This window comes from Thamnophis elegans, chromosome 9 (genome assembly GCF_009769535.1).
Source record: "Thamnophis elegans isolate rThaEle1 chromosome 9, rThaEle1.pri, whole genome shotgun sequence".
Classification (NCBI taxonomy): domain Eukaryota; kingdom Metazoa; phylum Chordata; class Lepidosauria; order Squamata; family Colubridae; genus Thamnophis; species Thamnophis elegans.
This window is the reverse complement of record NC_045549.1, coordinates 28,894,944-28,922,254: the sequence shown is the minus strand read 5'-3', so window position 1 is coordinate 28,922,254 and position 27,311 is coordinate 28,894,944. Positions and strand designations below refer to the sequence as shown.

Sequence of the window (27,311 nt, the reverse complement as noted above, 5' to 3'; positions counted from 1 at the left end):
AACTCCTTGGCCCTTTTCCAATTTCAAACCCTTTTCTGACCTTTTCAGATTTTAATGATGCTAAGTACCATAATCCTTTGCAAGGGATGCAGCTTTCAGAAACAGAAGATAACAAAATTAGATAAAATATGCTAACACAATTTCATCCAATTCTCTTACCATGTGTTTCTGGGTTTAACCACTTTCATCCTAAATCTTCTAATCTTGTTCATAATTCTCCCCTTCATGTACTGTATTTTTTGGAGTATAAGACGCACTTTTTTTCCTCAAAAAAGAGGCTGAAAATCTGGGTGCATCTTATACATCGAATACAGCATTTTTTGCCTCCCAAAGCCCTGCCCCCTTCACCAAACTGGCTGTGCATTTCCTTATGGAGGCTTTCAGAGAGCTCATGGGGGCTGGGACGGGCAGAAATGAGCAAAAAATGGGCTGTTTTTTGCCTCCCAACCCCTCAGCAGCACTCTATAGGTCTCCATAAGGCTATGTGTGCATATTTTTTTTGACAAAAAATGGGCCTGTTTTTGTGGAAACAGGGCGTTTTTTTGCTGATTTTTGCTCCCCCCCCAGGAGCACTCTGCAAGTCCCCCCCCCAAAGGCTATTCATGCCTTTTTTTAAAAAAAATGGGCCGTTTTGGGGAGATTTGCAGAGTACAAAAACTTTTTTTTTCCTTTTGGAAAGCTCTTTAACTGATTAATGAGAATTACATTGATCAAGTGCTGTGCCAGCAGAAACAAAGTCTTAGGTGCTGTAGATTGTCAGCAATTTCCTTCTCCAGCACATGGATAAATACACTTGGAAACATCTACCTACCTACCTTCTCTCTCTCTCTCCTATCTACTGTATTTCTCTCTCTCTTCCCCCCTCTATCTACCTACATAGCTACCTACTCTCTCTCTTCCTACCTATCTACTGTATTTCTTTCTCTCTCTATTTCTTTCTCCCCTCCTTTATCTACCTACCTAACTACTCACTTTCTCCCTACCTACCTACCTACTGTATTTCTCTCTCTTTCTCTCCCTCTATCTACCTACCTATTTTTTTAAATTTGCCTCTTCAAAACCTTGGTGCGTCTTATACTCCGAAAAATACGGTAAGTTAGGAATATTGCCTAAACATTTGTCAGAACTTCATATCGATTCAATACATCTCTCTTTACTCGATTATAGTCAGACTTCTCCTGAAGGGAGCCATATTTGTGCTTTTCCTGTTAAACATACAACTAGTTAAATTATCTACTCTCCCTTAGGCCATTTCCAAGCAACTGCAATCTAGTCAAATATTACAAAGAATGATTCTATATTTGTCCTATGAAAGTTTGAAGATCCTCACATATTTAAGTCCTTTATTTCCACTAGGCAAAGTTTAATGTTTGTGTGTTTGAGAGGACTGCATAGATTTGAGTTTCCCTCAAACAAATTCCTTCCTTCTTTGTTCTCTCTTTCTAGCCTTCTTCTCTTCTTTCTTCTCTTTTCCTTTCTTCTCTCTTCCTAAGCAGTCCCTTTCTAGCCATTCAGATTCTCTCCACAATCTAATCCTCTTCCCTTCTGGCTATTCTTTTTCTCATCTTGCTGCCTAATCATATGTCTCCTCATCCATAGGTGAAATTGCTTTTCTTTGCAGTGGTGCTTAGGTTTTAGGATTTGCCTCATCTCCAACCAATTCTTCCACCTTAAAATTAAAGGTAAAGGTTCCCCTCGCACATATGTGCTGGTCATTCCCGACTCTAGGGGGCAGTGCTCATCTCCATTTTAAAGCCAAAGAGCCAGTGCTGTCGGAAGACGTCTCCATGGTCCGACCTTTCTGATCAACAAGCTCAGCATCTTAGCCGCTGAGCCACTGTGTCCCTTACAAAACCTCTAATGTATGGATATGTATGTGTGTGGTGTGTGTGTGTGTGTGTATGCATACACATATGTATGCATGTATGTATGTATGTATGTATGTTATATTTGTGCTGATAAATAAATAAAGGGAAATATAACAAATGTAACAAAAAGGCAACAGTAAAAAAAATATTGGGTTCTGTCTGGATGGTCTCTTGTGACGAGCCGAAGGACAGAGAATGGAAGTAGTGATCTTCCTCCCATATTTGGGCATACCGGGGATTGTAAAATCTAAATTATATATATATATATATATATATATATATATATATATATATATATATATATATATATATATATATATATATATATATATATATATACACACACACACACACACACACACACACACACACACACACATATACACACATACACACACACACACACACACATATATGTATATGTATATGTATATGTATATGTATATGTATATGTATATGTATATGTATATGTATATGTATATGTATATGTATATGTATATGTATATTAGACCTCCAATTCTTCTAGGACCAAACTCCATTTTTCTGGTTCTACTTTTGTTTTCATTGAAGACTGGCATGTGGTTTGCTTGGGTACTGTGCCATCTCAATACTGGCTCTAAATGCGAGGGAATATTTTGGGGAAGCAGTACAGGCCAGCAACAAACAGATTGTTTTTTTATCTTCTATGTTTTCAGGGAGACTTTTATTACAGAAAATTTAACAAACTTATTGTCCTAACTTCTATCTTACCACTTGTTATTAAGCTTACACTGTTACTTATTCTAACAGCTATTCCTGAATCTTATTCTTATAAATCATACATAACAGTTCTGTTGATTGAATTTACACCAAAGTCTTTAGACATCATTTAACCACATTCAAACTGACCTCTTTTGCTGTCACCTGGTGTTCTCAACCATTGCTGAAGCAGTTTCTCAGCCTGTGCAGAAGTGAGAAAAGCCAAGTGCCAGACCAGCTGCTAGAGTGGTAAAGCTGTTGGGCTCCACTTTTCCCTTCACCTTATTTGCTTCTGGTTTGCTGAACTTTAAGCTCGCTCTTCCTTTACTTGTCAGTTGCCTGTTGAGCTGACAGTTGCTTCACTCTGTTGGCTACATCTTCCTTTCTTTCTGTTCTCTCACACAACACAAATCTTTCTCCAAACACACTCACGCAGAGATAATCTGGAGCTCTCAGCATTTCCCTTTTATAATTGGAAACCAGGTGCAGTGCAATGCTTTTCTGATGGCTTAAGATCCCAGGGGAGAAAACAAAGGAAGGAAGAGGTCATGCTGGCCACTGCAAGGTTTCCTTCCATATCCATGTAGTATTTCTGTCTGCACAATTTCTCTTATAAAAAGGTACTGTGTGAAGTGCTACATATTCCTGGAAGAAAAATCACACCCAATTCCTCTCTGCGTTTTGGGAGAGGCCTGTAACAAACATACATAATTTGAAATCTCATTTGTAAATATTAGTCAAATGAGAATCAAGTGAAGAGTTGGATGGGACTTAATAAGGAGTGAAGAATCAATTACATTCAGAAAGAATATTTTTTCTTACCAAACAGCCTGTAGTATTGCTTATGTTGGCTGAATACCGTGTTTCCCCGAGGTGCTTGGCCTTATTTTTGGGGAGGTCTTATTATTTTTGAGGTGCAGGAGGCAGCCAGCGTGGTCACCTCATGGCTGCTTCTATGTTACAATATTGGGGGGGCTTATTTTGGGGGGAGGGCTTATTTTAGCCATTGTACTCAAAAGCTCGATTGGGCTTATTATCTGAGGAGGTCTTATTTTGGGGGAAAGGATATAATGCAGTGATATGGTTAAATACGAAAAGAAGGTTGTTTCCAGTTAAGTAACAGACCAGACCACTTCAGGCTCCAAATTAATGCAGCATTGTCCTTGTCAATGGCTTACTTCCAGTGCTCTGATGGGGCTTAGAGGAAGTGACATTGGCAGTGTCATTTATAGGGCAAGTCAGAGAGGATTTTGATAGTGTTTCATTTTTGTGACTTTTATCCCAAGTGGCTGCCCTCCCAGGACAATGACATTCAATTTAAGAACTTTTGGTTTATATTAATGTATTTATCTAGGTAACTTAAAGTAACAGCCTTACATTATTACACTGATTCTACATTCCCTTTCACCCTTTAGATTCCTTTGAATAGGAGGAACTTACTAGCAAGAACTGTAAATCCAGCTTGTCAGCCTCTGTTTTGCTGCTTGCTTTTCGGCTGCCATTGAAATGGGGAGGGGGGGCATGGTATTTGGGTGTGGGAAATAATCTGTACAGGAGGACTGAGAAAAAGGAGTTGCTCTCACCATCTACTGCGCATGTGCAAGGAGGGAGTTTCCCGCCAAGGCCAACTGTCTGGCATACCAACCTGATGATGATTTTTGAAGATGTCTCCCACATGACACCTGTGGGGAAATTGGATTGCACTATGGGCTGGGGTTACCAAGGGGAGGGGAATGGATCATGTATTGATATCTATGCTTGCATGCGCTTTTGCTCAGATCCAGCTTTGCTTAGCTTCTATTTACTTATAACCAGTAAAAGTACTCTTAATTCTGAAAAATGTAGTTGAGTGGTTTCTTTCTTGGTTATTAAGTGAAGCAGCCCTGACACAGCGTTTCTGTATTATTTTGATTGGCTGCCATGGCTAGATAGATTACTAATAAATTCTGCCTCCTCTTTCACAAAATGCTGACTAATTACTAGCTACTTTAAGAATACAGAATTTATAGGTCTGGGCAGTTTGTTGAAACTGAATAAGAATGAAGTGAATGTCATTTGTTTGTTTTAAAAAGGTGCATATATCATTCTGATCATAAGTGTGAGTGCCTTATATTCCAGCAACATAATCAATTATGAACACCAGTACAGGGTGCTACTTATGCCCTATGGAAAAGCAAACTACTATGGCTTTTTGGAAACCTAACTAGGAAGGTTCCAATCTGTTTTCTATGTTGTTCTAGTAGAGAGGGCATAATGGAGAAAGACACCTCTATTTCTCTGTAGTCTATGATTATAAGCAAAGTATCTTTCAGGTTCATTATGAGGGCATACATATATCTGAAATTGCTAAGATTGAGTTGGAAAACATTGTATAAATAGGAAATAATTTCTTGAATATTTAACATCAATGCCTGCCAAATTCATAGCACTGGAGAAACTACTGCATTGTTTTTGTTTCAAATAGGAATGTAGTGTAAATTCTACACTAGTAGTTCTTATTATCAAGGACTAATAGCCCAATATAAAAGACAGCAGGCTATTGAATATTAGTCAGGGGTAGGCTAACATTATGGTCAGTTTGGAGAACCTCCAAATCCCATCCCTAGCTGGCCACACCCACCACGCCCCTGTCACTCCACCACGCCCCTCCCAGGAGTCTCCACGTGGCCCGTTTTGGATGTGAAGTAAGTGCAGGGTCCGCCCGGGGGAGGCAGTTTTTACCCTCCCAGAGGCTCAAGGAAAGCCTCCAGAGTCTGGGGAAGGTGAAAATGCCCCATTTGCTGTGGTGCAGGAGGCTAACTAGGCCATGGCCATCATGGCCATGCCTACCCAACAGCCAAACAGAGAACCCGTTGCTGAAATTTTGGAAGCCCATCCCTGATATTAGTTCTTGGCTTTAATAAAATATAAGATCTCTTTTTGCTTAATACTCTCTTTGTCACCTTCCTAATGATGTATATTTATTATGCTAAGAAAAAAAATGCTGGATTTGATATTATTAACTTAACCCAGAAAGTTTTCCTTGAATTAATTTTATTAACACCTTTCTTTACCTTTGGACTATTTCAAAAATTAAGCATCTGCAAATACTCCAATGACATATACACACATATATAGGTAATTGATTATAGAAAGCATATCGAGTGAGAACAAAAGAAATAACATCTTCCTTATTTCTTCTTTTTCCTCCTCCCTAGGTGAAAGTTATGTATGCGCTTCCAATGAGCCATTTCGGAAAGTTGATTATACTAAGAATGTTAATCCAAATTGGTCTGTCAACATAAAATCTGGGTCATCTCGATCCTTCACATCTTTAACATCTGCAAAGAGTGAAATAAGGGAGAGCAAAGACTTCATTAAACCTAAACTGGTAACTGTTATACGCAGTGGAGTGAAGCCACGAAAAGCTGTGAGAATTTTGCTGAATAAAAAAACTGCTCATTCCTTTGACCAAGTGTTGACTGACATAACAGAAGCTATTAAGTTAGATTCAGGCATTGTCAAGAGAATTTGCACATTGGATGGGAAACAGGTAAGAAAAATTACTACTGATAATAATATAAAGTTAAGTATATTTGCAAATTTTAAATAGTGAATTTATTGTACATAAAGGCCAAATTCTTAACAATTGTAGAAGCACTTAAGATGCAGTTATTCTTACTTATTCTCCATTTATTCATTAGTGTAGTAGGTGAGGAAGGAAGCAAGGAGAGTGAAAAGTTGTGGATTCTTTTTATTTTTACCAATTGTTTTCAGGTTCAAAATAAGAAAGTAGTGAAAATGGCAGATGTCCAAAGTTTAGGCACCTTTCAGTCAGCACTTTGTAACGTTTCCTTTGGAAGAAATTGCAGCTTCTAAACATTTCCTGTAGCCAGTAAGAGTCTTTACTCTTGCTTTTTAAACATCCACCCCTGTTACTTATAGAACTCTTCCAGAACAGAAAGATTGTTTTGTTTCCTTGAATGCAGAGCATGTTTGCTATTCAAGTTTGGCAGTTCCTAAGTCTCATTTCAAGGTTAGTTTTGTTCTGTACAAGTGTCTTATGGGACATCAGTTTCTGGAGTATTTGTTTATTAATTCAGTCATTCATTTAGAAGGTTATAGATTGAGCTTTCAGGAAATGACCATTCCTTCTTCTATGCTGAATTAGTTTTTAGAAAAACATCTTATCTTTTTAGAAATTTCTGAAGGCTTAAAAAAAGAAAGAAATAGCATTCCATAATTTCCACGATATAATCTACAAGGTATATTAGACATAGATATATTTTAATGCTATGAGAGAAAAATGTAAATCTCCTTTCAGCTTAGAATGAACCAGCCTATTCCCTCAAAAATTCCCTCAAAATGTTTGCCGTTGTCCACCATAACATCTTAAGTCATGGATCACATTTTGTAAGACTTTGCAAAGGACTTGAAAAAAATATTTCAATAAAACTAAGCATGCAGTTTTGGAAACTGTCTCCAAAGCTTGTAAAATTTCAGCTACTTTAATTATTCATATAGAATCAAAACTATGATGAAAGTCTTGTAGAGATGCTCTTTAAAGTGAAGCAGACATATAAGTGTAATCAGAAATATATATTTATCAATGGTTAGTATAATTACACTTAAAAAAAGAAATTAATGGGAAAGAATTATGAGCCACAAAATAATTTAGTTGTTAATGCAACTTTGATTTATAAGCTTCAGAGAAGATACATTAATACAGTAATATTTGCCTTAAAATTTAAATATCTGTTCTGAATTGTACTTGGTGAATGAAACGTGTTTTCTTAAAGATTGTAGTTATCTATTGCAATAACTTGCAGAAGGATCCATGTCTAAATGTAAAAAAAATATTCTTAACTATCCTCACATTCGACTTCAGCAAATCCTATGAACATGGTTTACTTAATCATTGCTTAATTAGGTAGTATTGTTCAGCACATACATTTCCAATTATTATTGAGTGTCCTGTACACTTAGACTTCCTTTCCTTTGTCTTCCAAACAGCATTTCCTCTTGCAAAATGTTAGTCCACGTCCTGTTTTCTTAATGTGAATTTTATCCAAGGCCACATAAAGCATTATATCTTGTACAAAATGGGCATTTCAATATCTTTGCTAGATTGATGTTTTATTGTAACTCACATCTGAATCTGAGTATGGTTTTCTTTTCCATTGAATCTTCCTTTCCTTTCAAAGATGGAATGCTCTTCAGTATTTGTCTTTAAACAGTAGAACCTTGTTTTCATTTACTTGGAGATGTGCCAGATTCAGGAATCTATTATGTTTGCATCTTGGAAGCAATGCAGCTAGCTTGGAATGGTTCCACTTACCAGAACTCTAGAAGCAAGCTCTTAGCTTTATAAGAATAGACAGCCAGGATTACTTGGATTTAGCTTTTAAGGTAATTGAGTTGTGAGCTTCCTTCTTAAGCAAAATTTGTACAATAAAAATCTGTTCTGAATGGGGGAATATTCCAAAACATATAGAAACAGATCTAAAATATTAAATAATAAATTAACATGGTGAATATGTTTAAAGAATGATTGGAAGTCTAGTTTTAGTGGGAAAATGTCTAGGAACATTGACATTTTCTCCTTCCACAGACACTTTTTAAAATCCATACCTGTAAATAAATATTAATTCGTTGATATTACTGTTAGCCATTTTAATCACTTTTTAAAAATTCAGTTACTGCTAATAACATGATGAATTATTTTAAAAAGTACTATTGGCTGGACTACCAGTCAAAATTGTGAAAATGAAGAAAAAATAAATTGCTTTCAGCATCAACCAGTACATAGAAGTTGCAAACAAAGTATTAGTATATGTAAGTATTTCTGAAATAAATCAGAATCAGCATCCTTTTTAAAGTTAAGAAATACACTTTCTCAGCAAGTTGCTTGCCAAGAAATATACCACAAAAAGTAGATGAGAATAAAAATATGGGTACAGTTCTTAATATTTCTCCTTTATGCCACATAAAAAAAATCAGTGGCACCATCTGGTGTGGGATCTCTTATGGGCCACACTCGCCATATTTTACTGCCTCTTGCAATCCACATCTAAAACAAAATTCTCCTGTAAACTGATTCCAGTTGTTTTATTCTTTTTAATCACATACAAAAAGATGCTGCTAAAAAGACTGGCAGATAGAGCTTAGACTCAGAGTCAATGGAAGAACTTGGTTATTCCTTACATGGCTAGTATATTGAAGAAGCTAAAACAGATTTTGAAAAAAACACTACATACCTGTGTTCTTTCAACCCACCAATACACTGAGATGGAGCATTATCCACCTAAAGATCAGACACCAAAACATAAGAAGACTAATATAATCTCTGCAGTTAAATTCAATGAGGAGTGTTTAGAGCTCTTCATTGGAGAAACCAAGCAACCTTTACACAAGAGGTTGTCCCAGTACATGATCATAGGATCAGAATCAGCATTATACTTTCATTTATTATCTTTTGAACCATGGTGGCACAATGGTTAAAGTGCAGTACTTCAGGCTACTTCTGCTGACTGCTGGCTGCCTGCAATTAGCAGATTGAATCACATCAGGCTCAATGTTGACTCAGCCTTCCACCCTTCTGAAGTGGGTAAAATGAGGACCCTGATTGTTGGGGGCAATATGCTGATTCTAACCACTTAGAGAGGGCTGTAAAGCACTGTGAAGCTGTATATAAGTCTAAATTCTATTTAAAGATAATAATGTTCACATTCTGGACAGGGCGGATAGATGGCTTGAGAGAGGAATGAAGGAATCCATTTATGCCAAAGTGGAAAATCCTTCCTTCAATAGAGGTGGAGGCCTCAGATCAATCTGTTCTCCATTTTTATGCTGCTCTTGCATCAGTTTCCAGGAAGATGAAGACCGCTTCACAGGCTCACTAGAAAGGTGGCATGTAATGACCCACCTAGGATAAAGGATTTAGAAGTTGGGACATTTACATCCCAATGTCTGTCTATGTACTCACCTAAGGAGCTTATCCAGAATAGAATGTAAGGGAAGGGAATAGGAATGGGAATAGAGTTCTTTATTGGCCAAGTGTGATCAGACACACAAGGAATTTGTTTCCTGTGCGTAAGCTCTTAATGTAGATCAGATTAGATGAGAAATGAAACCACCCTAAAGGACATATATAGCCAACCAACTTGCAGGCACGCGGTGGCTTAATGGCTAAGACACTGAGCTTGTCGATCAGAAAGGTCGAATCCCTAGTGTCACATAACAGAGTAAGCTCCCCTTACTTGTCCCAGCTTCTGCCAACCTAGCAGTTCAAAAGCATGTAAAAATGCAAGTAGAAAAATAGGAACCACCTTTGATGGGAAGTTAACTGAGTTCCGTGCACCTTCGCTGTTTAGTCATGACGGCCACATGACCACGGAGACGTCTTCAGACAGCGCTGGCTATTCGGCTTTGAAACAGAGATGAGCACCACCCCCTAGAGTCGGGAACGACTAGCACATATTACCTAACCAACTTTACCTTTATCTAACCAACTTGCTCAGACTGAAGAAGCTGCTTGGATAAGTAGCAAAACATTTCACACCATAAGAGAAGAAGTCCAGTTGCCTTGATTCAACTTCCAGAAGTCTCTACCTGGATCACTGAGAATTTTCATTGACATTCTGTTAGAAAAGAAAACTGGTGTATACACCAAGCTACAATTTCCTTTGTGCAAGTCTCCCCTCAGCAGATTGTAGCATATTTTGCTGGTATTTTTGCATTGAATTGATTAGCAAATAAAAATATTACAATAAAAATTCTAAGGTTTGTACTTCTTTAGTGTATTAAAAGTGAACTTAGAATTAATTCATACATTTATAATTTGCAGTGGAAATTAACTAAAAATGCAGATAGAACATTACTGTTAAAGCTTTAAAGTATTAAAATAAGAGAAATAAATAATATTACATTTTGGTACTATTTTTGCACTCAAAACATTTAATTTCTGTTCAGCATAACAAAGGTCATGATATACATGTATTTACTAAAATTGTGATATTCATTTTCCTGTATTTGTAGACAACTTCATACTTCATTTTCCCTGTGTTTTCCTTATGCCTATTTTTAATTCATAAGCATACAGCAGATATAATTGGTATGAGATGATTGAACAGGAAGACAAAGAAGAGTGTGGAAAAACAGAAAACTATTCTTTGGCATATGTTTTCTGCTGCTGCACAATGAGCCTTACAAAGTATGAATTAAATAATATTGTATATGTTAGCCAGGCATTTTTTTTAAAGGAACAACAATGGAGATCTTTATAAAAAAGAATCTGTTGCATTTTGTTGTCAAGCAGTCTAGGAAAGAATTAAGTATTTGCCTTGCCAGAATGATTCACTAAGGGGGAGGGGAATTTAATAGTTAATTTAGCCTCAAAAAAAAGCAGACAGTGTAGATGTTTATCTTTTGTCTATCTTTTGTCGGTGAGGTTAGGCTCAAGCCAATTGAATGTTGGGTGGAGAGAGCTTGTCACTGAACTTGATAATAGATTCATGCAAATGCTCAGTGCTGCATATTTCAGCCTGCAGATGGTCTTACTGTAAATTCAGCCAGCTCTTTCCCATGTATTAGCTGCCATGACAACTGCTCTGCTTTCTAGTGCCTTGTACAAATAGGTATGAGAAAGCTGAAAAGAATTCATAGTTTTAGCATTTTTCTATTGCAAGCAGCAAAAGCCTTCCTTCAATCCAGCCAGTATATTTATCATTGTCATGGATAATAAATACAAACATCCCTGTTAGGCAAAAGGAATGAAGTGTTAATGTACTTACTAAAGAGCAAGTGTTATTAGATAGAGTTGGATAGATATTTTAAAAAATAAAAATCTATACTCTTCAGCCTGGGTCTTCACACTACCCACATCTTTTTACTAAGATTTTTTTTTCCGTAATTGCTTTCTAAAATGAAATTGAGATAGCTTTCATAAGGTAAGATAAAACATATTGCTCTAACCCTCAAATATGTTTACTGACTTTACAAATCATTGGGGGAAAGTTGTTTTTCTTTATTTTTAAAAAAGTTATTTCGTCTTTCATGAAGCAATTGTTGCTGACTATATAGGCCCGTGATTGCGAACCTATGGCATGCATGCCACAGGTGGCATGTGGAGGCCTCTTTGCCGGCGCGCAAGCCATTGCCCAGCTGAGCTCCACTGCGCATGCATGCGCGTCTCCCATCGGCCAGCTGATTTTCGGGTCTCTGCAGTGCACGTTGCTTAATCAAAACATATAAGCCATCCAACAGGAACAGTAAGTGCCTCACAGGAGCAGATAGAGGTAAATCCTAGAGCGGCAGGAAATGCATCACTAAACAATGGAGATGAATGCTAAAGAGGAATAAAGCTACACACAAAATAGACATAACACCTGTAACAGTGTAGGCATGTGCGGGGGGAATGTGGGGGATGCGGCACCCCATCCTGCCCCCCTTTTTTCATCCCAAGTGGCTTAAGGGAGGCCTGCTAGGCCCAAAATAGAGTGTGCAGATGTCTCATGCACATGCGCAGGGGCACACGGGTGGGGTCACACATGCATTGTATTATGGGTGAGGGCACGCACATGTGCTCTGTCGGGCGCACGTGTATGCTTTTGGCATACAAGGACAAAAAGGTTAGCCATTACTGATATAGGCTGTGGAGAATTAGTCATAATGATTGTGGGTTAAATTGTCATGGGAATCTATGTTTTGACCATTGAAATTATGACCAGTGTGCAGACTTTTCAAAAATTTCTTTCCTAAATGTCTCTCATCATTTAGGGCTCATCTAGATGGAATAGGAGATAATCTTTTAAATGAGAGCAGACCACGGGAGGTTGTGCTTTCCGTTTCTCCTTTATTATAAAAATTATGAGATCATCCCGACCTTGCTCAAGTATTCAGGTTGCAGCTAAAGCCTATGTCAGGGTTCCAAATAGCATCCAATAAAAATCAGAGTCCAAGGCAAGAGATTCCTCAAAGTACCAATTTTTTACAATGGTCTATGTCGAGACCATCTACTCGCCTTCCCAAGCCATGGTAGAAGCTGCGGAGGCCGCGGAGAGGGAATGCCAGCTTCCACCACAGCTTGGGAAGGCGAGTAGATAGCCTCAACAGCCTTGCTCAGTTGTTAAATTATTTGGAGCACTCCATTTGTAAACTTGCTTCATTAAAAGCATCATTAAAAGTTGTTTGTGTGGGTAAGCTTTTTTCTTCCATAAAGTGGTGATAAATGGAAAACTGTCTTTAGGAAGCCAGTATAATTCGAGTGATGTTGGACAAACGGGAAAGTTCATATTGTAACTGTTCCAATTTCTGTACTATGAAAACAGGACTAAAAACAGATCAGATTCCCTATTTAGTCAATATTAACAAGCCAGTAAAATGGAATCAATTGCCATTATAAAATAGCATTCATACAGAAATTCCCCAGTTAAAATGGCAAGGTTTGTGTCAAAAGGGAAGAAAGTGTAACTTCCCATGAACGAGTCCCAATATCATAAACATGATAAGACATTTCTGATTACAAAATGTTTATAATTCCGGTTCTGTTCAGTATGTTTCATTGTCTATTTCAGTTAGTCTATTCAGGGATTTATTTTACGTGATTTACATTATATTCTACCTTTTTGCCTGTAGCAAATTGAATGATTAAAACTATAATTCTTATTTTTTTTAAATAAAACACATCAAGAAAATATCTTGCGTATGTCTCCAGTTCCATAGACAAAGCACGCGCATACATCAAAGGTCTTGTCTGCGTTGTAAAAATAAATAGAAGCAGTAGAAGCATAGAAACCATCAAGAATGCCTTCCCACCACTTTTGCTTCCAGTGAAGGAATAATCAGGGGAAGGAGTCCTCTGCAAAATCACAATGCTCAGTACTCTTAAATAAAATCACATGATAAAGTCATAAGTCCAGTTCTGAGTCAAATTATCTTTCACAATGAATCATAAATTTCTGGAGGCAGCCTCAAGAAACAGTGTGATGGTTTAATTATCTGTCATTACCAAATACTTCTCAAGGGGCAATTCCACATATAGTTGTACAGTAGTTCATGGACAATTTTAAGAATGCTTCTAAACAAATAATATCAAATGCATGCTAGAAGACAGCTAAAAATATGTAAAAGAAAATTCCAAGAAAGCTAAGCAAATAATACATTGAACTTTGCTTTAAGTACCATTTATTTTATAGTGCATTCATATTAGATGATATTATATTTCTTCCAGTCATCCTTCAAAAACATTTTATTCTTAAAGGTATATCTGGACATGTATTCGGTTATCTGTAGCCTTCATGAATTTGTCTAACACACTTTTAAAAATATACATTTTGTACCTCTAGCACTGTCACAATTTTTTTGAAAGTAAAATCTATTGGTTAGACCTGTTTTGTCATTCACTGAATCTCTAATTACTCAAATTCGTTTGAATAATAACTTCCACATAATAAAGTTTAATATGTCATCAGGGATGTCAAACTCGATTTCATTGAGAGCGCATCAGGGTTGTGTATGAACTTGGGACCGGGGTGGGCATGATGAGGGTAGGCATGGCTGGGGTGGGCATCACTTGTGTCAGGGCACATGTGGTGGCTAAGTGTTAAGGCAGGACTTCCCTCAGATCTTCCTTCATAATCTTCCTTCCTTCCTTCCTTCCTTTTCTTCTTCCCTCCCTCTTCATTTTCTTTTCTTCTTCCTTCCCCTCTTTCCTTATTTTTCCTTCCTTGCTCTCTTCCCATCTTCCCTTCTTTTTCTTTGTCTTTCCTCTTTCCCTTTCTCCTTTCCTGTCCCTTCTTGCATGCTCAAATTTATCCTTTTGTTTTATTTTTACTTTGTTTTGCTAGCCTGCTGTCAGTGAAAATGGAGCCCAGGAGCTGCATGCACCCCCAACCCCCCCCCCCCGCCCCGGCCCCATTTTTTTGCTGCAATGGCCTCTTGCAGCTCCTGCATGGTTAGACCTGTAAAATGAGCTCTTTCTGGGAATGTAGAATGACACTTATTTTTTGGGTGCTCTGCTGCTTCCAATCCCAACTCAAAGTACTATACTTATAAAACTTTATATTGCATGTCACTGGATTATTTTAAACCAGGGGTAGTCAACCTTTTTATACCTACCGCCCACTTTTGTATCTCTGTTAGTAGTAAAATTTTCTAACCGCCCACCGGTTTTATATTAATGGTGATTTATAAAGTAGGGAAGTAATTTTACTTTATAAAATTTATAAAGCAGAGTTATAGCAAACCCCTACCACCCACCATGAAAGCTGGAACGCCCACTAGTGGATGGTAGGGACCAGGTTGACTACCACTGTTTTAAACAGTGACTTAACCAGAATGACTCTTCTCTTCCTTTTAGGTCATTCAGAGAGAGCCTTCTTAGGGTGCTATACTCTCGGGAAGTGAGGGAGCATGGGTCAGAAGAATTGGGACCCCAATGCTATGGCCTAGAGTTTGCTGGGAATGGTCCTTCCCTGCTGCTTAGCAGAATAATGTCATCCATTACCTGTTCTTGATAATTTTTATTGATGTGATTATTTTCATGTTAAGATCACTGTTGAGATTCACATATAGCATCCAGAGTCATGATATTGGGGTGATAGAAAAAAAATAGAAATTGTACGTATACTACCATTCATTGTCTATTTGTGTTTAACTTTCATGGTACAAGCAACAGTGCAAGGCAGATCATAAATACATAATGTATTTATGTGTTTCTCAGCCTCTGATGGCCCCTTGTGACATTGCTTTTTTTGTTAAAGGTTACCTGTTTGCAAGACTTTTTTGGTGACGATGACGTTTTTATTGCCTGTGGACCTGAAAAATACCGTTATGCTCAAGATGATTTTGTTCTGGACCATAGTGGTAAGTATACACACCTAAAATGCTTTATGGATTGTAAGAATCCATTTAACCCACTTGTATGTATTAACTGAGTGAGTGGTCATAATATAGACAATATATCATCCATTCTTATAGAGCAGGGTTGTCAAACTCATGGCCCTTGGGCAAGCTCCAGCCCCCGGGGTGTTTAAATCTGGCCCATGGGACTGGCCTGGAAATGGCAAAGGACTGGCCCGCAGTGCCTCCGCAGCAAAAACAGGCTGCGTGAGCCCCCCCACCCAACATCCCATTTTGGCTGGCAGGGTGCTGCAGGAGGTGTCCTTCCCGTCCTCCCCTTCTCAGCCGGCCTGCAGAGGAGAACTACAGTATTGATCCGGCCCTCAAAGAAATCCAGTTTGGTATCTCCTATTATAGAATAACTCATGTGATCACACCCTGGCAGAATAAACAAGCATATTTATTAACTATTTATTAAACTTGCGATATCATTGGACTATTTAAGTCTCTAACCAATTGACAGCAGGTTGGCTGCTGATTTAATGTTTAAGGCATTTAATCAGCTTCAGGTTTAGATGCTTTGAATCTGAACAGACCCATTTTCTGCTAAATTACTAAGACACCCCAACCCCCAAATCACATATAAGGGGAAAATTGAAGGATATACAGCTGGAATTTCAAAACATGATGCCTGTTATCTTATTCTCATTAATTCATCTCAGTAAATTATTTGGGTGCCAAATATGATTCTGCAGGCTTTTTGTGCATAATACAGCACAGGTTTGTTAATGCACCACAAGTGAAACACTACCTGATTGGAACAACGTCTGTAGCAATCCACCAAAATATTACAATATTCCACTAATCTCTGATACAGAAGTTTTAAAAAAATGATTCCACACTGTACTAAATAATAGTTAACCTGTCCACAATCATACAGAAAAACATAAATTTACATTCAGGTGTCTTATATTACAGCATCATTAAGAAGCCAGTTTGATCAAATGTAGATTTAAAAAAACTTGGGGAAGGATTTATTGCAACAGTATTACACACTGAGTTAGCAGCTGTGTTTTGTTTATTTGGTAATAACTACCGCATTCCCCTGAAAATAAGACCCAGACTTATTTTCTTTTGGGAATTTGTTACCCACTTACTTTAAGATCACTGCCGCCAGGCCTCCCATGCCCCAACACCTGTGGCACTGCTGTCTGATTTGTTCTGTAGCCACCAGACGCCACATGGTACATCGTGCCATTGCCGCCACTCGTTGCAAGAAGGCCACATGGCACATTGTGCAATTGCGCTGTGAGTGGGAGCACTGGCATGTTAGACTATACAACTTCCTGTCATGAGCGGTGGCACCAGCGCAATGCAGCATGTGGCATCCTGCCGCAAGCAGCAGCACTGGTGCAATGTGCCAATTGGTGTCTGGCGCAAGCAGCCACTTATATTAGGCACGCATGTAAAAATTAAGCTAGGGTTTATTTTCGGGATAGGTGTTATTTTCAGGGAAACATAGTATTTAGGAACAGTAACTTAGGAACTTCTACCTTTCGGGGTGGTTTAATTGAAAATATTTCAATTAAAGTGGTTGTGCATTGAAAATATTTATTCTAATGTGCTTCTATGTTGTTTGCAGAATGCCGTGTTATGAAATCATCTTATTCTCATGCATCTGGAACAACAAGGTATTCTGGATCTAAAAGTCCTGGACCTTCACGTCGAAGCAAATCCCCAGCTTCAGGTAACTGAAAACAGAACTGCTCTTTAGAAATTCATTTTTTTTCATACGTGGCTCAATCCCTGTGGTAGAATCAAGCAATCAGAAATTAGTGACTAAACATTTAAACTTACAAAAATTGCCAGTAGAATAAATAAATTGATACACAAAACAAGGAATAAATACCACTGAAAGCATATGAAAAAACATGTACTGCAACAAATAATAAAGCTTAACTTATTTTTAAATGTTCAGTAGCATTTCAACATCTCTAAGGAGGAAATTCCATAAAGAGAGTATAAGAAATTGTGATTATTGCCTTTTTCACTAACAGCAAGGAACATGTGAAGGCATTTAAGAACCAAGCACTCTAGCAGGTTCCCGCAAAGCAACTTACAACCTTTAAACCATTAAAAATCTTAGCAAGGGATATGCCAAATATGCACAGATTGTTCCATGCATTAAATAACTGTTTCATGTGGCCAATGCCTGACCCAAAACATGCTTTTTTGAAGTATTTGGAGGGACAAAAGGGGGTGGGAGAACAGGGAAAAAGCCAGGGATATTGGTGATTATTAGCTGGTAGGTGGAAATAGCTGGAAATTTCATGGTAGGTGGTCTGGTAGGCTATGCTGTGGTAGTACATGATGATGGTTGGTTTTTAATTGATTAGCATGTGCTGTTTTGACTCATTGTTTTTGCAATTTTGTATTCCTTGTTTTTAAATGTTTTTAACAATTGGTAAACCCCTCAGAATTGCTGGGATTTGGGCAGTATATAAACTTAAATTAACTTATGGACACAGAGTCTGCCAGATATTTAAACTGATTTTGCATTTTTAACTGCTTACTGAGTCCTTCCCAAGGACCTAGTGTTAGCAAATGATGTTCTTTCCTGGTGTAAAGGTATTGTTGCAAGATGTAAGCTGTTCCAAGTACAAGTAGACTCTGACTTATGACCACAGTTGAGCCTGGAATTTTGCTTATAAGTCATTGTGGTCGGAAGTTGAGTTACCACACGACCAGACACAATTTTAACTCCATTTTTACAATGGATGTTAAGTAATTAACTGCAGTTTTTAGGCCAGTAACATGGTTGTTAAATGATCATAAGTCCAAATTCAGCTTATCCAATGGGCTTTTTTTTTTTTTTTTGCTAAAAACAGCAAAAACTTTGCAAAACACAACTATGTGATTCTGGGACACTGCAACTAGCAGTGTTCCAATATGTAAGGGGCTGTCACAAAAAAGACAGGGTCAGCCTAATCTCCAAAGCACCTGAAGGCACAACAAGAAGCAATGGACGGAAACCAATCAAGGAGTGAAGCAACCTAGAACTAATGAGAGATTTACAATTAATCAATGGAACGAGTTGCCTCCAGTACCTATGGGTACTCCAACACTGGAGATTTTTAAGAAGAAGCAGGGTTCCTGCTTGGCAGGGGTTGGACTAGAAGATCTCCAAGAACCCTTCCAACTCTGTTATTCTGTAAATGTGAGCTGGTTGCCAAGAGCCCACAATGCATTCATGTGACCACAGGGTGGTGTGGCGGTTGTAATTTCAAGCATGAGTCATATGGAACTTTTTTTGAGTCCATCATAACTGTGAATGGTCCTTAAGCAACCAGTTGTAAGTTGAGATCTACCTAAAAGCTGCCTTTTGCAATTGACTGATGGTGATTTTGTCAATGCTGATGATGTTTAAATAGTGCCCCAGATGTTTTAGAATTGCACACAGAGCACCTATTAGAATTGGTACTACCTTTGTTTTGCCATAGTCGTTCTACTTCTATATGCAGGGTTTTATATTTTTGTGATTGTTTGCAATTATCATTATTATCCACCTGTACCTTGGTATCAGCCATTGATACAGTAGAAATCTTGACCTGAGGCCTGGAGGATGCGGATAGAAGAAATATAGGCAGGGGGGGATTTATGTGCGAGTTTTGAGTCGTTTTGCCAGTTTTGACCATTCCTGGAGAAATAAACATTTCTGGTAGAACTCAAATTACTGGCCTCTTCTACACAGATTACCACAATGTGCTCTAGATTGAGTGACCTTCAAACACTGCTGAGAAGCTGCAGATGGTGCAGAGCGCCTTTTGGCAAGCAAAGAGCCATTGCATACCACACAGAACACCAAACAGGGCTCAATATAAAATCTGATATTTTTTTTATCTATAAAGTCTTACGTGGTTTTGAATCCAGGTAGCAATAGAACTATTTGCTTCAAACTAAATGCCATATCCAGTATACCAGGTATGTATGTGAAAGTTTCTTTTCACTGGACATTCAACGAAGAGGAAGAAATCTGTTCTTTTCTGTTATGACACTAATTTTCTGGAATATTCCCCTGCTAAACAGAAATCCTGAGGGCACACACAAACCCATTCTGACTTTCAAAAAAGCTACTAAAACTAAGCTGTCCCCCAAAAAATTTTGCCCTCCAGAACACTTAATAATTACTATGATTATGAGGTTTGTATTTTAATAGTAATGTTATAGTTTATTAATGAATTATTTTGATTGTTTTGGGTAAATCATACTGTTTTTAATGCTAAACCATCCATAATTCATTTAACAATGAACTGGAATAAAATATAATGAATAAATATCCATATTGGCGATATCCAGCTCCAGAACCTATAATAACCAACTCCAGTAGTTTCATATAAAACAAAAATGTGCTTTGTACAACAGAACTGACAGAATATGTACCCTGTTAGGGTACAAAATAGTACTTATTAAGATTGTTCCTTCAAGTAAGAGAGTGGCCATTGTACAGCAAGTCTCTAGTCACCAAGTGGAAATGATGGTCAAATCCTGATGAAATGAAGCAGGTCAACAGTCACACTTTCTCTGCCTCTTTTCTGAAAGAAGTCACCAATTTGGGCAACTATGGGTGATTTTGTCCTAACCAGACTTCAACACTGAATTAGGTTCAGATAATCAATGTACTTACAGACATTTTGACTTGGAATGTAGTTGTGAAGAATAATGCTGGGCAACAGCTTCTCAACGTCAGAATTTGTGGGAAATGTAAACACAAGACTATCATTATTACAGTTTGCTTTAAAAATTTGGTGGCTGAACTCAGGGCAGTTCTCAGGTAATAATCAAGACAAATATCCAAAGTATCATATGTACACTGCTGTCCAAGTGTAAGGACCAAGGTGATAAATAATGTAATGTGCTTCACGTAGCATCAGTATTGCATGACACTAAAACAGACAGTAATTAAATTTATTCCTCAGAAAGTATGTATGCTCTGCTAAATTCATGGTTTTAACTTAATCTCAAACCGACTTCCTCACCTTTCCCACAACACGGTTATGCTTAAAGCGCTTTAAAAATGCTTGAAAGTTTCTGTTTCATACTTATAATCAACTTTCAGCTTGAAATAATTCAGATTTGAAACACAATGAGTTTTTATGTTAGTTTAAGTGGTATACGTGATAATATATTTAAGTTTTATCATATCTTTGCTAGAAAACAAATAGTTGAATTTTCCTCTTCTTTATCGTTTTCTTGCCTATGAATAACCTTTCTTCTTTTTCTTTTTTTATCAATTGAATGAGTACAGTAAAGAGGGGTGGCCAGTACTCCAGTACATGCTCTTCAGCAAAATCCCCAGGTGAGCCATTCATGCTATGGCTTCATATCACCATCTTGTCTCCTACATTTCTATTTTACTTTTTCTGTCTGTTGATCTATTCCCTTATCTTTATATTACATATGTTATGATTAGCAAAACGAAGACTTAATGGACTTCCCTTTTCTGTAAGACCTTGGGAAATAGTCACGTATATGATATTAACATTATATTAGATAACTGATTTATTAAGATATCATTTGATAGTCACTATTAAAGAAAGATGTGTTGACCCAACATATAGCTAAATTTGAGGTTGGAGGCATTCAGTTACAATGACATTTTTTAAATAAATAAATAAATAATGGAGTAAAGCATATTTTATAATTTGCTTATGTAGAAAAGTGTGTCAGAAATAAAAATCATGTTAATTAGTTTTAGTGATTTGTATATCAGTTGATATTAGTAATCATAGTGGCTTCCAAGGTCTTGATGAATGCAGCTGAATTAACTGTTTTGCTTACAGAATAGGTTTATAAATAGAGTTTTGTAAATACTATATGCAGTATAGTTTTGTAAATAGACTTGTGAAAGGTGCTAGTGACCACTTTCTTCTTCACTTACAAGACATTAGTTCTCATTCTGATTTCCCCATTGAGTGATAAGATTCAATGTTTTGAATATTGTAGATAAGTAACTTTCAGAACGATATGAAAACTTTATACTTCACATAAGAAGGAAAAAATATTTGTTGTGCATATTAGTGTCTTTTGTGGTATCTGGTAATCCTCCGATTGTTTTTCCCTTGTCTTCCATTGCAATATGGCTTTCATATTGTGTGGATTCATCACTTGCACCTGTTTGAAGTCAATTGTAAGGATGCTTTTCAGAAGATTTTGCTTTTGACAATTTATATTTTATGATGTTTGGAGTCGTGCTATTGAACACGGCCAGCTGGCTCTGTTCCAGACTCCTAAAACTGATTGATGATTAGGAAAGTTAAAAATTCAATTCTAGTTCTTTGTAAATGCAAGGAGAGTAAACTACTTGCTATTTTATTTTGTGTACCCAATAGATTCAGAGAACCTGTATAGTCTGCAACTTGCTTGGTAAACATAGAGGCACTCAGAGGAAGATATAGACACTTGCAAATGTGGCCTAAAAATAAAATAATTTTTCTAGTTGTGGGTAGACTGTAGCTCTCCAAATTCCCAGTTACCTCTTCACATTCTGTCTGAGTATTCTGTGTGTTGTGTACAGATCTGAAAAATGCCAAGGTGGGGAAAGCTGTTCTTAATCATTGGGTAATGTAATGCAGTTAGTTCAGAGGAAGAAGGCTAGATTCTCTGTATGCATGTTGGTTGTAAATATTAAAGACTTTTATTTGTGTATGTATTTTTTATTTATTTTAAATCTCATTTGGCATATTCATCCTTGCAGATATTCACAAAGCACCTGTTAAATGAATGTTCTGCTGCCCATTATAGATATTCTTTACAGAATTCAAATGTGTAAGTTGTTACAAAGATTTCCATGGAAACTAAATATCTAGTTGACAGACTCATTAAAAAAAGCAACTGAACTATGGTTGAAAACAGTATGGCTCCAAAAGCATTTTCTTCTCTCTGAGAAATCATGAAAACACTAAAGCATAAATTATATCATTGGGAGTGCGGTTGCTATGTTCAGACACCTTATAAATAAGCTATTGTTGGTACATGTTAGAATCTGATGAAGCATTACAAAAAAGCTTAGGAAGTCCAGTTAATAAAGGATGTATTATTTGTGCATTTGTTTTATTTACAAATGTGTATGCCATCCACACCCACATGGATTTGTTTGACTTTTCAAAAATTTATTTTTATTGTTTATTTTTATTGTTTTTAAATCAATAACAAGAAAAAAGAAAAGCAAAATATAAAGATAATTATAATGCAAAGACATACATTTCCAAAGAAGTGCATTAAGAATGTGAAATATAGAATGGAAAAAATAAAAAAATGTCTAATGTAAAATTTGGCTAATAATATTCAATTACAAATATATTAATTTCTAATACAGTTATATAACCTTATCTTCTATTGATCTACTATCCTTCGTGTAGATTAATTCTAGATTTCATTACACTTATTCATACAAAGTTTACATCTGTAGCAGTGGTGGGATTCAGCCAGTTCGCACCACTTCGGGAGAACCAGTTGTTAGGTTTCTGAGCAGTTTGGTGAACTGGTTGTTGGAAGAAATCATTAGGGCAGAGAACCGGTTGTTAAATTATTTGAGTCCCACCACTGATCTGGTGGCAATCCACTCAAAGATGGCAAATGTTATAGTGTTGCAAATGTTGCAATGTTGGTTTTTTAAACTATAATAAGGGCACAGAGAATCCATTTATGTTGTCCAGTTGTGAAATTCCATGTACTAGGTATGTAATTCAAGAGAATATTATCCTTTGAAAACTTTAGCTTTTTTATGCTTCATAACATTCATATACCGTCCGCTACTGTCTCTCAAAATTTAGTAAGTATAGGACATTGCAAAAATGTGCGTTTTAAAGAAGCATGGATCTGTTTGACTTAATACAAGAAAATAATATGAAGGGTAAAACAAAAATGTAACAAATCTAAGACTTGGTTAAGACAGGTTTTAACCCTCCTCCTTGCCCCCCAAATTGTAGTAAGGACAAATCTGACTTGGCATTTGTTCCACGATATAGATCTCAAAAAAACAAAATTGATTTTTTACATTGTCTCAGCAATCAGGTTTAATTTGAAGGAGACTATAATCAGTGGTTGGACCTGCAAAAGATGTTCCATTGAAAACATAAGATGTGGAGGTCAGATTTAAAGGATAGATACTCCTGTATATAACTTGGGTCTTAGTCTTATAAACACATTGAACCACATAGTTATTGCTACAGGAGTAATGTAGCACCTGTGACACTCACTTAGCACATGCAATATTTGAGGCCAGCTGCAATTTCTTAACCATCTTCAAGGATTAGTCTATGCAGTAATCCATTGGGTTTTCTTCAGAAGGATGTACTGATAAAACATCTGATAGTGAAACAATTAGAACTATGAAGTCAATAAGCAAAACATACATATAAAGCTTACAGATAGACAAGATACTATCAACTGTTTCCAGTACAATACAGGAGAAAAGTCTTAACAGCAACTTTTCCAGTTTGCTATTTGAGAAATGTGGGAACTATGGTCAAAATATACAGAGACCTTTGTTAAGTGAGTTTTGTCCCATTTTATAATATTTTTGCCTCAGTTGTTAAGTGAATCACTGCAGTTCATATGTTAGTACCTGGTTGTTAAGTGAATCTTCCTTCCTCATTGACTTTGCTTGTCAAAAGGTCACAAAAGAAAACCCCATGACATTGGGACACCAGAATGGTCATAAGTATGAACCAGTTGCCAAGCATCTGAATTTTGTTCACATGTTCCTGTAGATCAGTGTTTCTCAACCTTGGTGAATGCTGGCTGGGGAATTCTGGGAGTTGAAGTCCGGACATCTTCAAGTTGCCAAGGTTGAGAAACACTGCTGTAGATGCTACCGAAGTCATAACTATGAAAAAATGGCCATAAGTCACTTTTTTCAGTGCTATTGTAACTTTGGTCACCAAATGAACCAATGTTGTAAATTGAAGACTACCTATAAAAGGAAGGATACCAGTCTGGAAAAGGTTATGCTGATGCTTGAATTGACATACCAAGGAAGACTTTCTCATCAAGTCTTAAGGATATCCAAGGAAAAGAGAATTCTCGGGGGGGGGGGGGGGGGTTTGAACCATTGGAAACAAAAAAAAAAAAGAATTATTTGGGAACCCCCCCTCCCCCCAAAAAAACATTAGGAACGGTATTTAACAGCTCTTTGATAAGCATATATTGTTGAACTTATTATAATTCTCATACTGTGTATCACCAGACAGTTAACATAGATAAAATGAAACCATCACCTCTTTACTATAACTTTTACGTTACTGATTAACATGTTCATTTCTCTTCTTTTTTATAAGTCAGTGGAGCCCCCAGCCAGATTTCTACTCCTAAATCAGCAAAATCATCTAGTTCCTCACCAACAAGTCCTGGAAGTTTTCGGGGACTCAAGGTATGTTTTATGTAATTTCACCTGTTTCATAAAAATATTTATTTACATTTAGAATATTGGAATACCATAATCAGAAATTATTATTAAATTTAAATTTATTATTAGGATTTAGATTTAAAACCTAAAACAGATTCCAATTGAATATTAATCCCTTACAGTGAGAGCAGTTCAACAGCTGGCATGATCAATTGATTTCATTGGCTATAACCAAACTAGACCAATATCCAACTTTCATTTAGACTGGTCTTCTTTCCAAGTCTTTAATTCTATTAGTCTTTTCTATTTTTGTTACTTTTCTGTTAAAATCATATAGTAAAAATATAGGTTATTGTTTGCATCCAAAAATACTCAAAATGGACCCATTGCAATAAGTGAAATTTAGGTTCATTAATGTTTTTTAAAGTTCCATTGATTTTCAGTGTTACCTGCTAATCCTAAGTCTAAAGGATTAAATATGGTTGTTGCTAAAAAATATATGATGATGCTTTAAGAAAAAATGGGATTGCCACCTACAATCGACAGTATGCATATAATGAATTTATCTGATCATAATAAGGGACGCAGTGGCTCAGTGGCTAAGATGCTGAGCTTGTCGATCAGAAAGGTCAGCAGTTTGGTGGTTCAAATCCCTCGTGCCGCGTAACGGAGTGTGCTCGAAAACATAAAAATGCAAGTAGAAAAAATAGGAACCACCTTTGGTGGGAAGGTAACAGTGTTCCATGCTCCTTCGGCATTTAGTCTTGCCAACCACATGACCACGGAGAAATCTTTGGCTCTTCGGTTTTGAAACGGAGATGAGCATGAACCTTTACCTTTACCTAAGAAACTAAGCTAGACTCATGTATTAACAGATACAAAGACTGTTAGAGAATGCCAATAAAATCTTATTTGACATATGATGGATGACTAAAACTGTAGTTCAGAAATATTAAATAACAGTTATTAAATATTTAATATATATTAAATATTTCAATTTGTTTTGCAGTATGATTTTGATGTATGTTATTGCCATAGCATTCGTTATTTTATCTACTGACAGATTCTCCCTCCTTGTGAATCTTCTAATGTAAATGGTGTGCCTGAAATATCTCCTTCCCTGAGTCCCGAAGGTAAGAATCCAATTGGACATGTTAGTTGTAATTTCAGGTCTTTTCTTAAAATAAACATCCATGTAAGTGATACTATAATATAGAAATTTTTTAATGCTGTTGTCTAACTTTAATTAAATGTAATTATAATCTGATTTATATATAAATTGCAGATGGATGGTACCAGCAGTCATTTATGATACTGTAATTAGAGTCTTCCTGTTAGAGATAACCTGTTTTTTACTCATTAGTATAGAGGTGATACCTAATGGCATGGGTTTAGGCTATTTGATGACTGCCTCTCCCTGATTATATTAGGTGTGCCCCATTAAATCTGGCAAAGAAGTCATGCCGGGGGTACCATCAGCTATGGATCTACATCTTACCGGCTCAAGGTTGACTCAACCTTTCATCCTTCTGAGGTCGATAAAATGAGGACCCAGATTGTTGTGGGCAATATACTGACTTTGTAAATCATTGTAAAGTGGTATATAAGTCTAAGTGCTATTGCTTAACACTTAGGTGGGTTCCTAAGGTGGGTTCAAGTTGGGTTCCTTGATACGTGACGTCTCTGCTGTGGTGCCTACCTTAAGAAACATTCTTTTCCCGAAATTTGATTACCTCTATTCTTTTGATATTCTAGAAGGCCCATAAGACCCGTTTATGTTATCAGGCCTGGTGCTCTCGGGGAACCAGAGACATGCTTAGATGGGTACATTGCTCAGGTGGATTCTCTGTGCTTAGGTTTTGTTTATCTGGTTTATAGGATTGATTTTTTAATGTGATTTTTATTTTTCTACATTTTTTTCTGTTTATTGTATGCTGCTTCACCTTACTTTGAGGTGGTTGATCATACAAATTTGATTAATAAATAAATAAATTGCCTTATATCCATGCACACACAGAGACACAGACACACACACACACACTTTCTCACACAGAGAGACTATAAAATGAATAAATATGGCAAGTGGGTGGTCAAAGAAAAAGTTATTTGGAGGCTAAAATTGTGTCCTGTAACCATATATAAGCTTTTGCATAAGACACGTACTTATATAATTTATTGTGTATAAAAAAATGGCTTTTTATGACTTTGTAGTCCCTTTAAAGTATAAATATGAACATGATTCTTTATTGTTTCTATTCAATAAAATACAACAGGTAGGTATAATATTACCAGGGTCTTATTTTCTTTTGAACCCCCAAATAAGCACTCGGCCTTATTTTTGGGGAGGTCTTATTATTTTTGAGGTGCAGGAGGTGGCGAGTGTGGTCACCTCATGGCTGCTGTTGGGTTGCAATATTTTTGGGGAGGGCTTATTTTCAGGGGAAGACTTATTTTAGCGCATGCGCTCAAAAGTTCAATTG

At 36.8% G+C, this 27,311-nt stretch overlaps 1 protein-coding gene across 5 annotated transcripts in view; it reads left to right on the top strand.

Moving 5' to 3' along the window:
* Nucleotides 1–27,311, top strand: part of DCLK2 (doublecortin like kinase 2) — a 60,918-nt gene that overhangs the window by 8,536 nt on the left and 25,071 nt on the right. For 3 of the 5 annotated variants that reach the window (XR_004255950.1, XM_032223694.1, XM_032223692.1), the window contains exons 2-7: nucleotides 5,804–6,138; nucleotides 15,347–15,449; nucleotides 17,068–17,172; nucleotides 20,731–20,781; nucleotides 24,764–24,855; nucleotides 25,895–25,964. Coding sequence is in view for 4 of the 5 variants with exons in the window: in XM_032223694.1 (XP_032079585.1) it covers nucleotides 5,804–6,138; nucleotides 15,347–15,449; nucleotides 17,068–17,172; nucleotides 20,731–20,781; nucleotides 24,764–24,855; nucleotides 25,895–25,964 (756 nt within the window). In the remaining variant the exon portion in view is untranslated. The remainder of the gene's footprint in view (nucleotides 1–5,803; nucleotides 6,139–15,346; nucleotides 15,450–17,067; nucleotides 17,173–20,730; nucleotides 20,782–24,763; nucleotides 24,856–25,894; nucleotides 25,965–27,311) is intronic. The other 2 variants (XM_032223695.1, XM_032223693.1) reach the window with 1 other exon arrangement.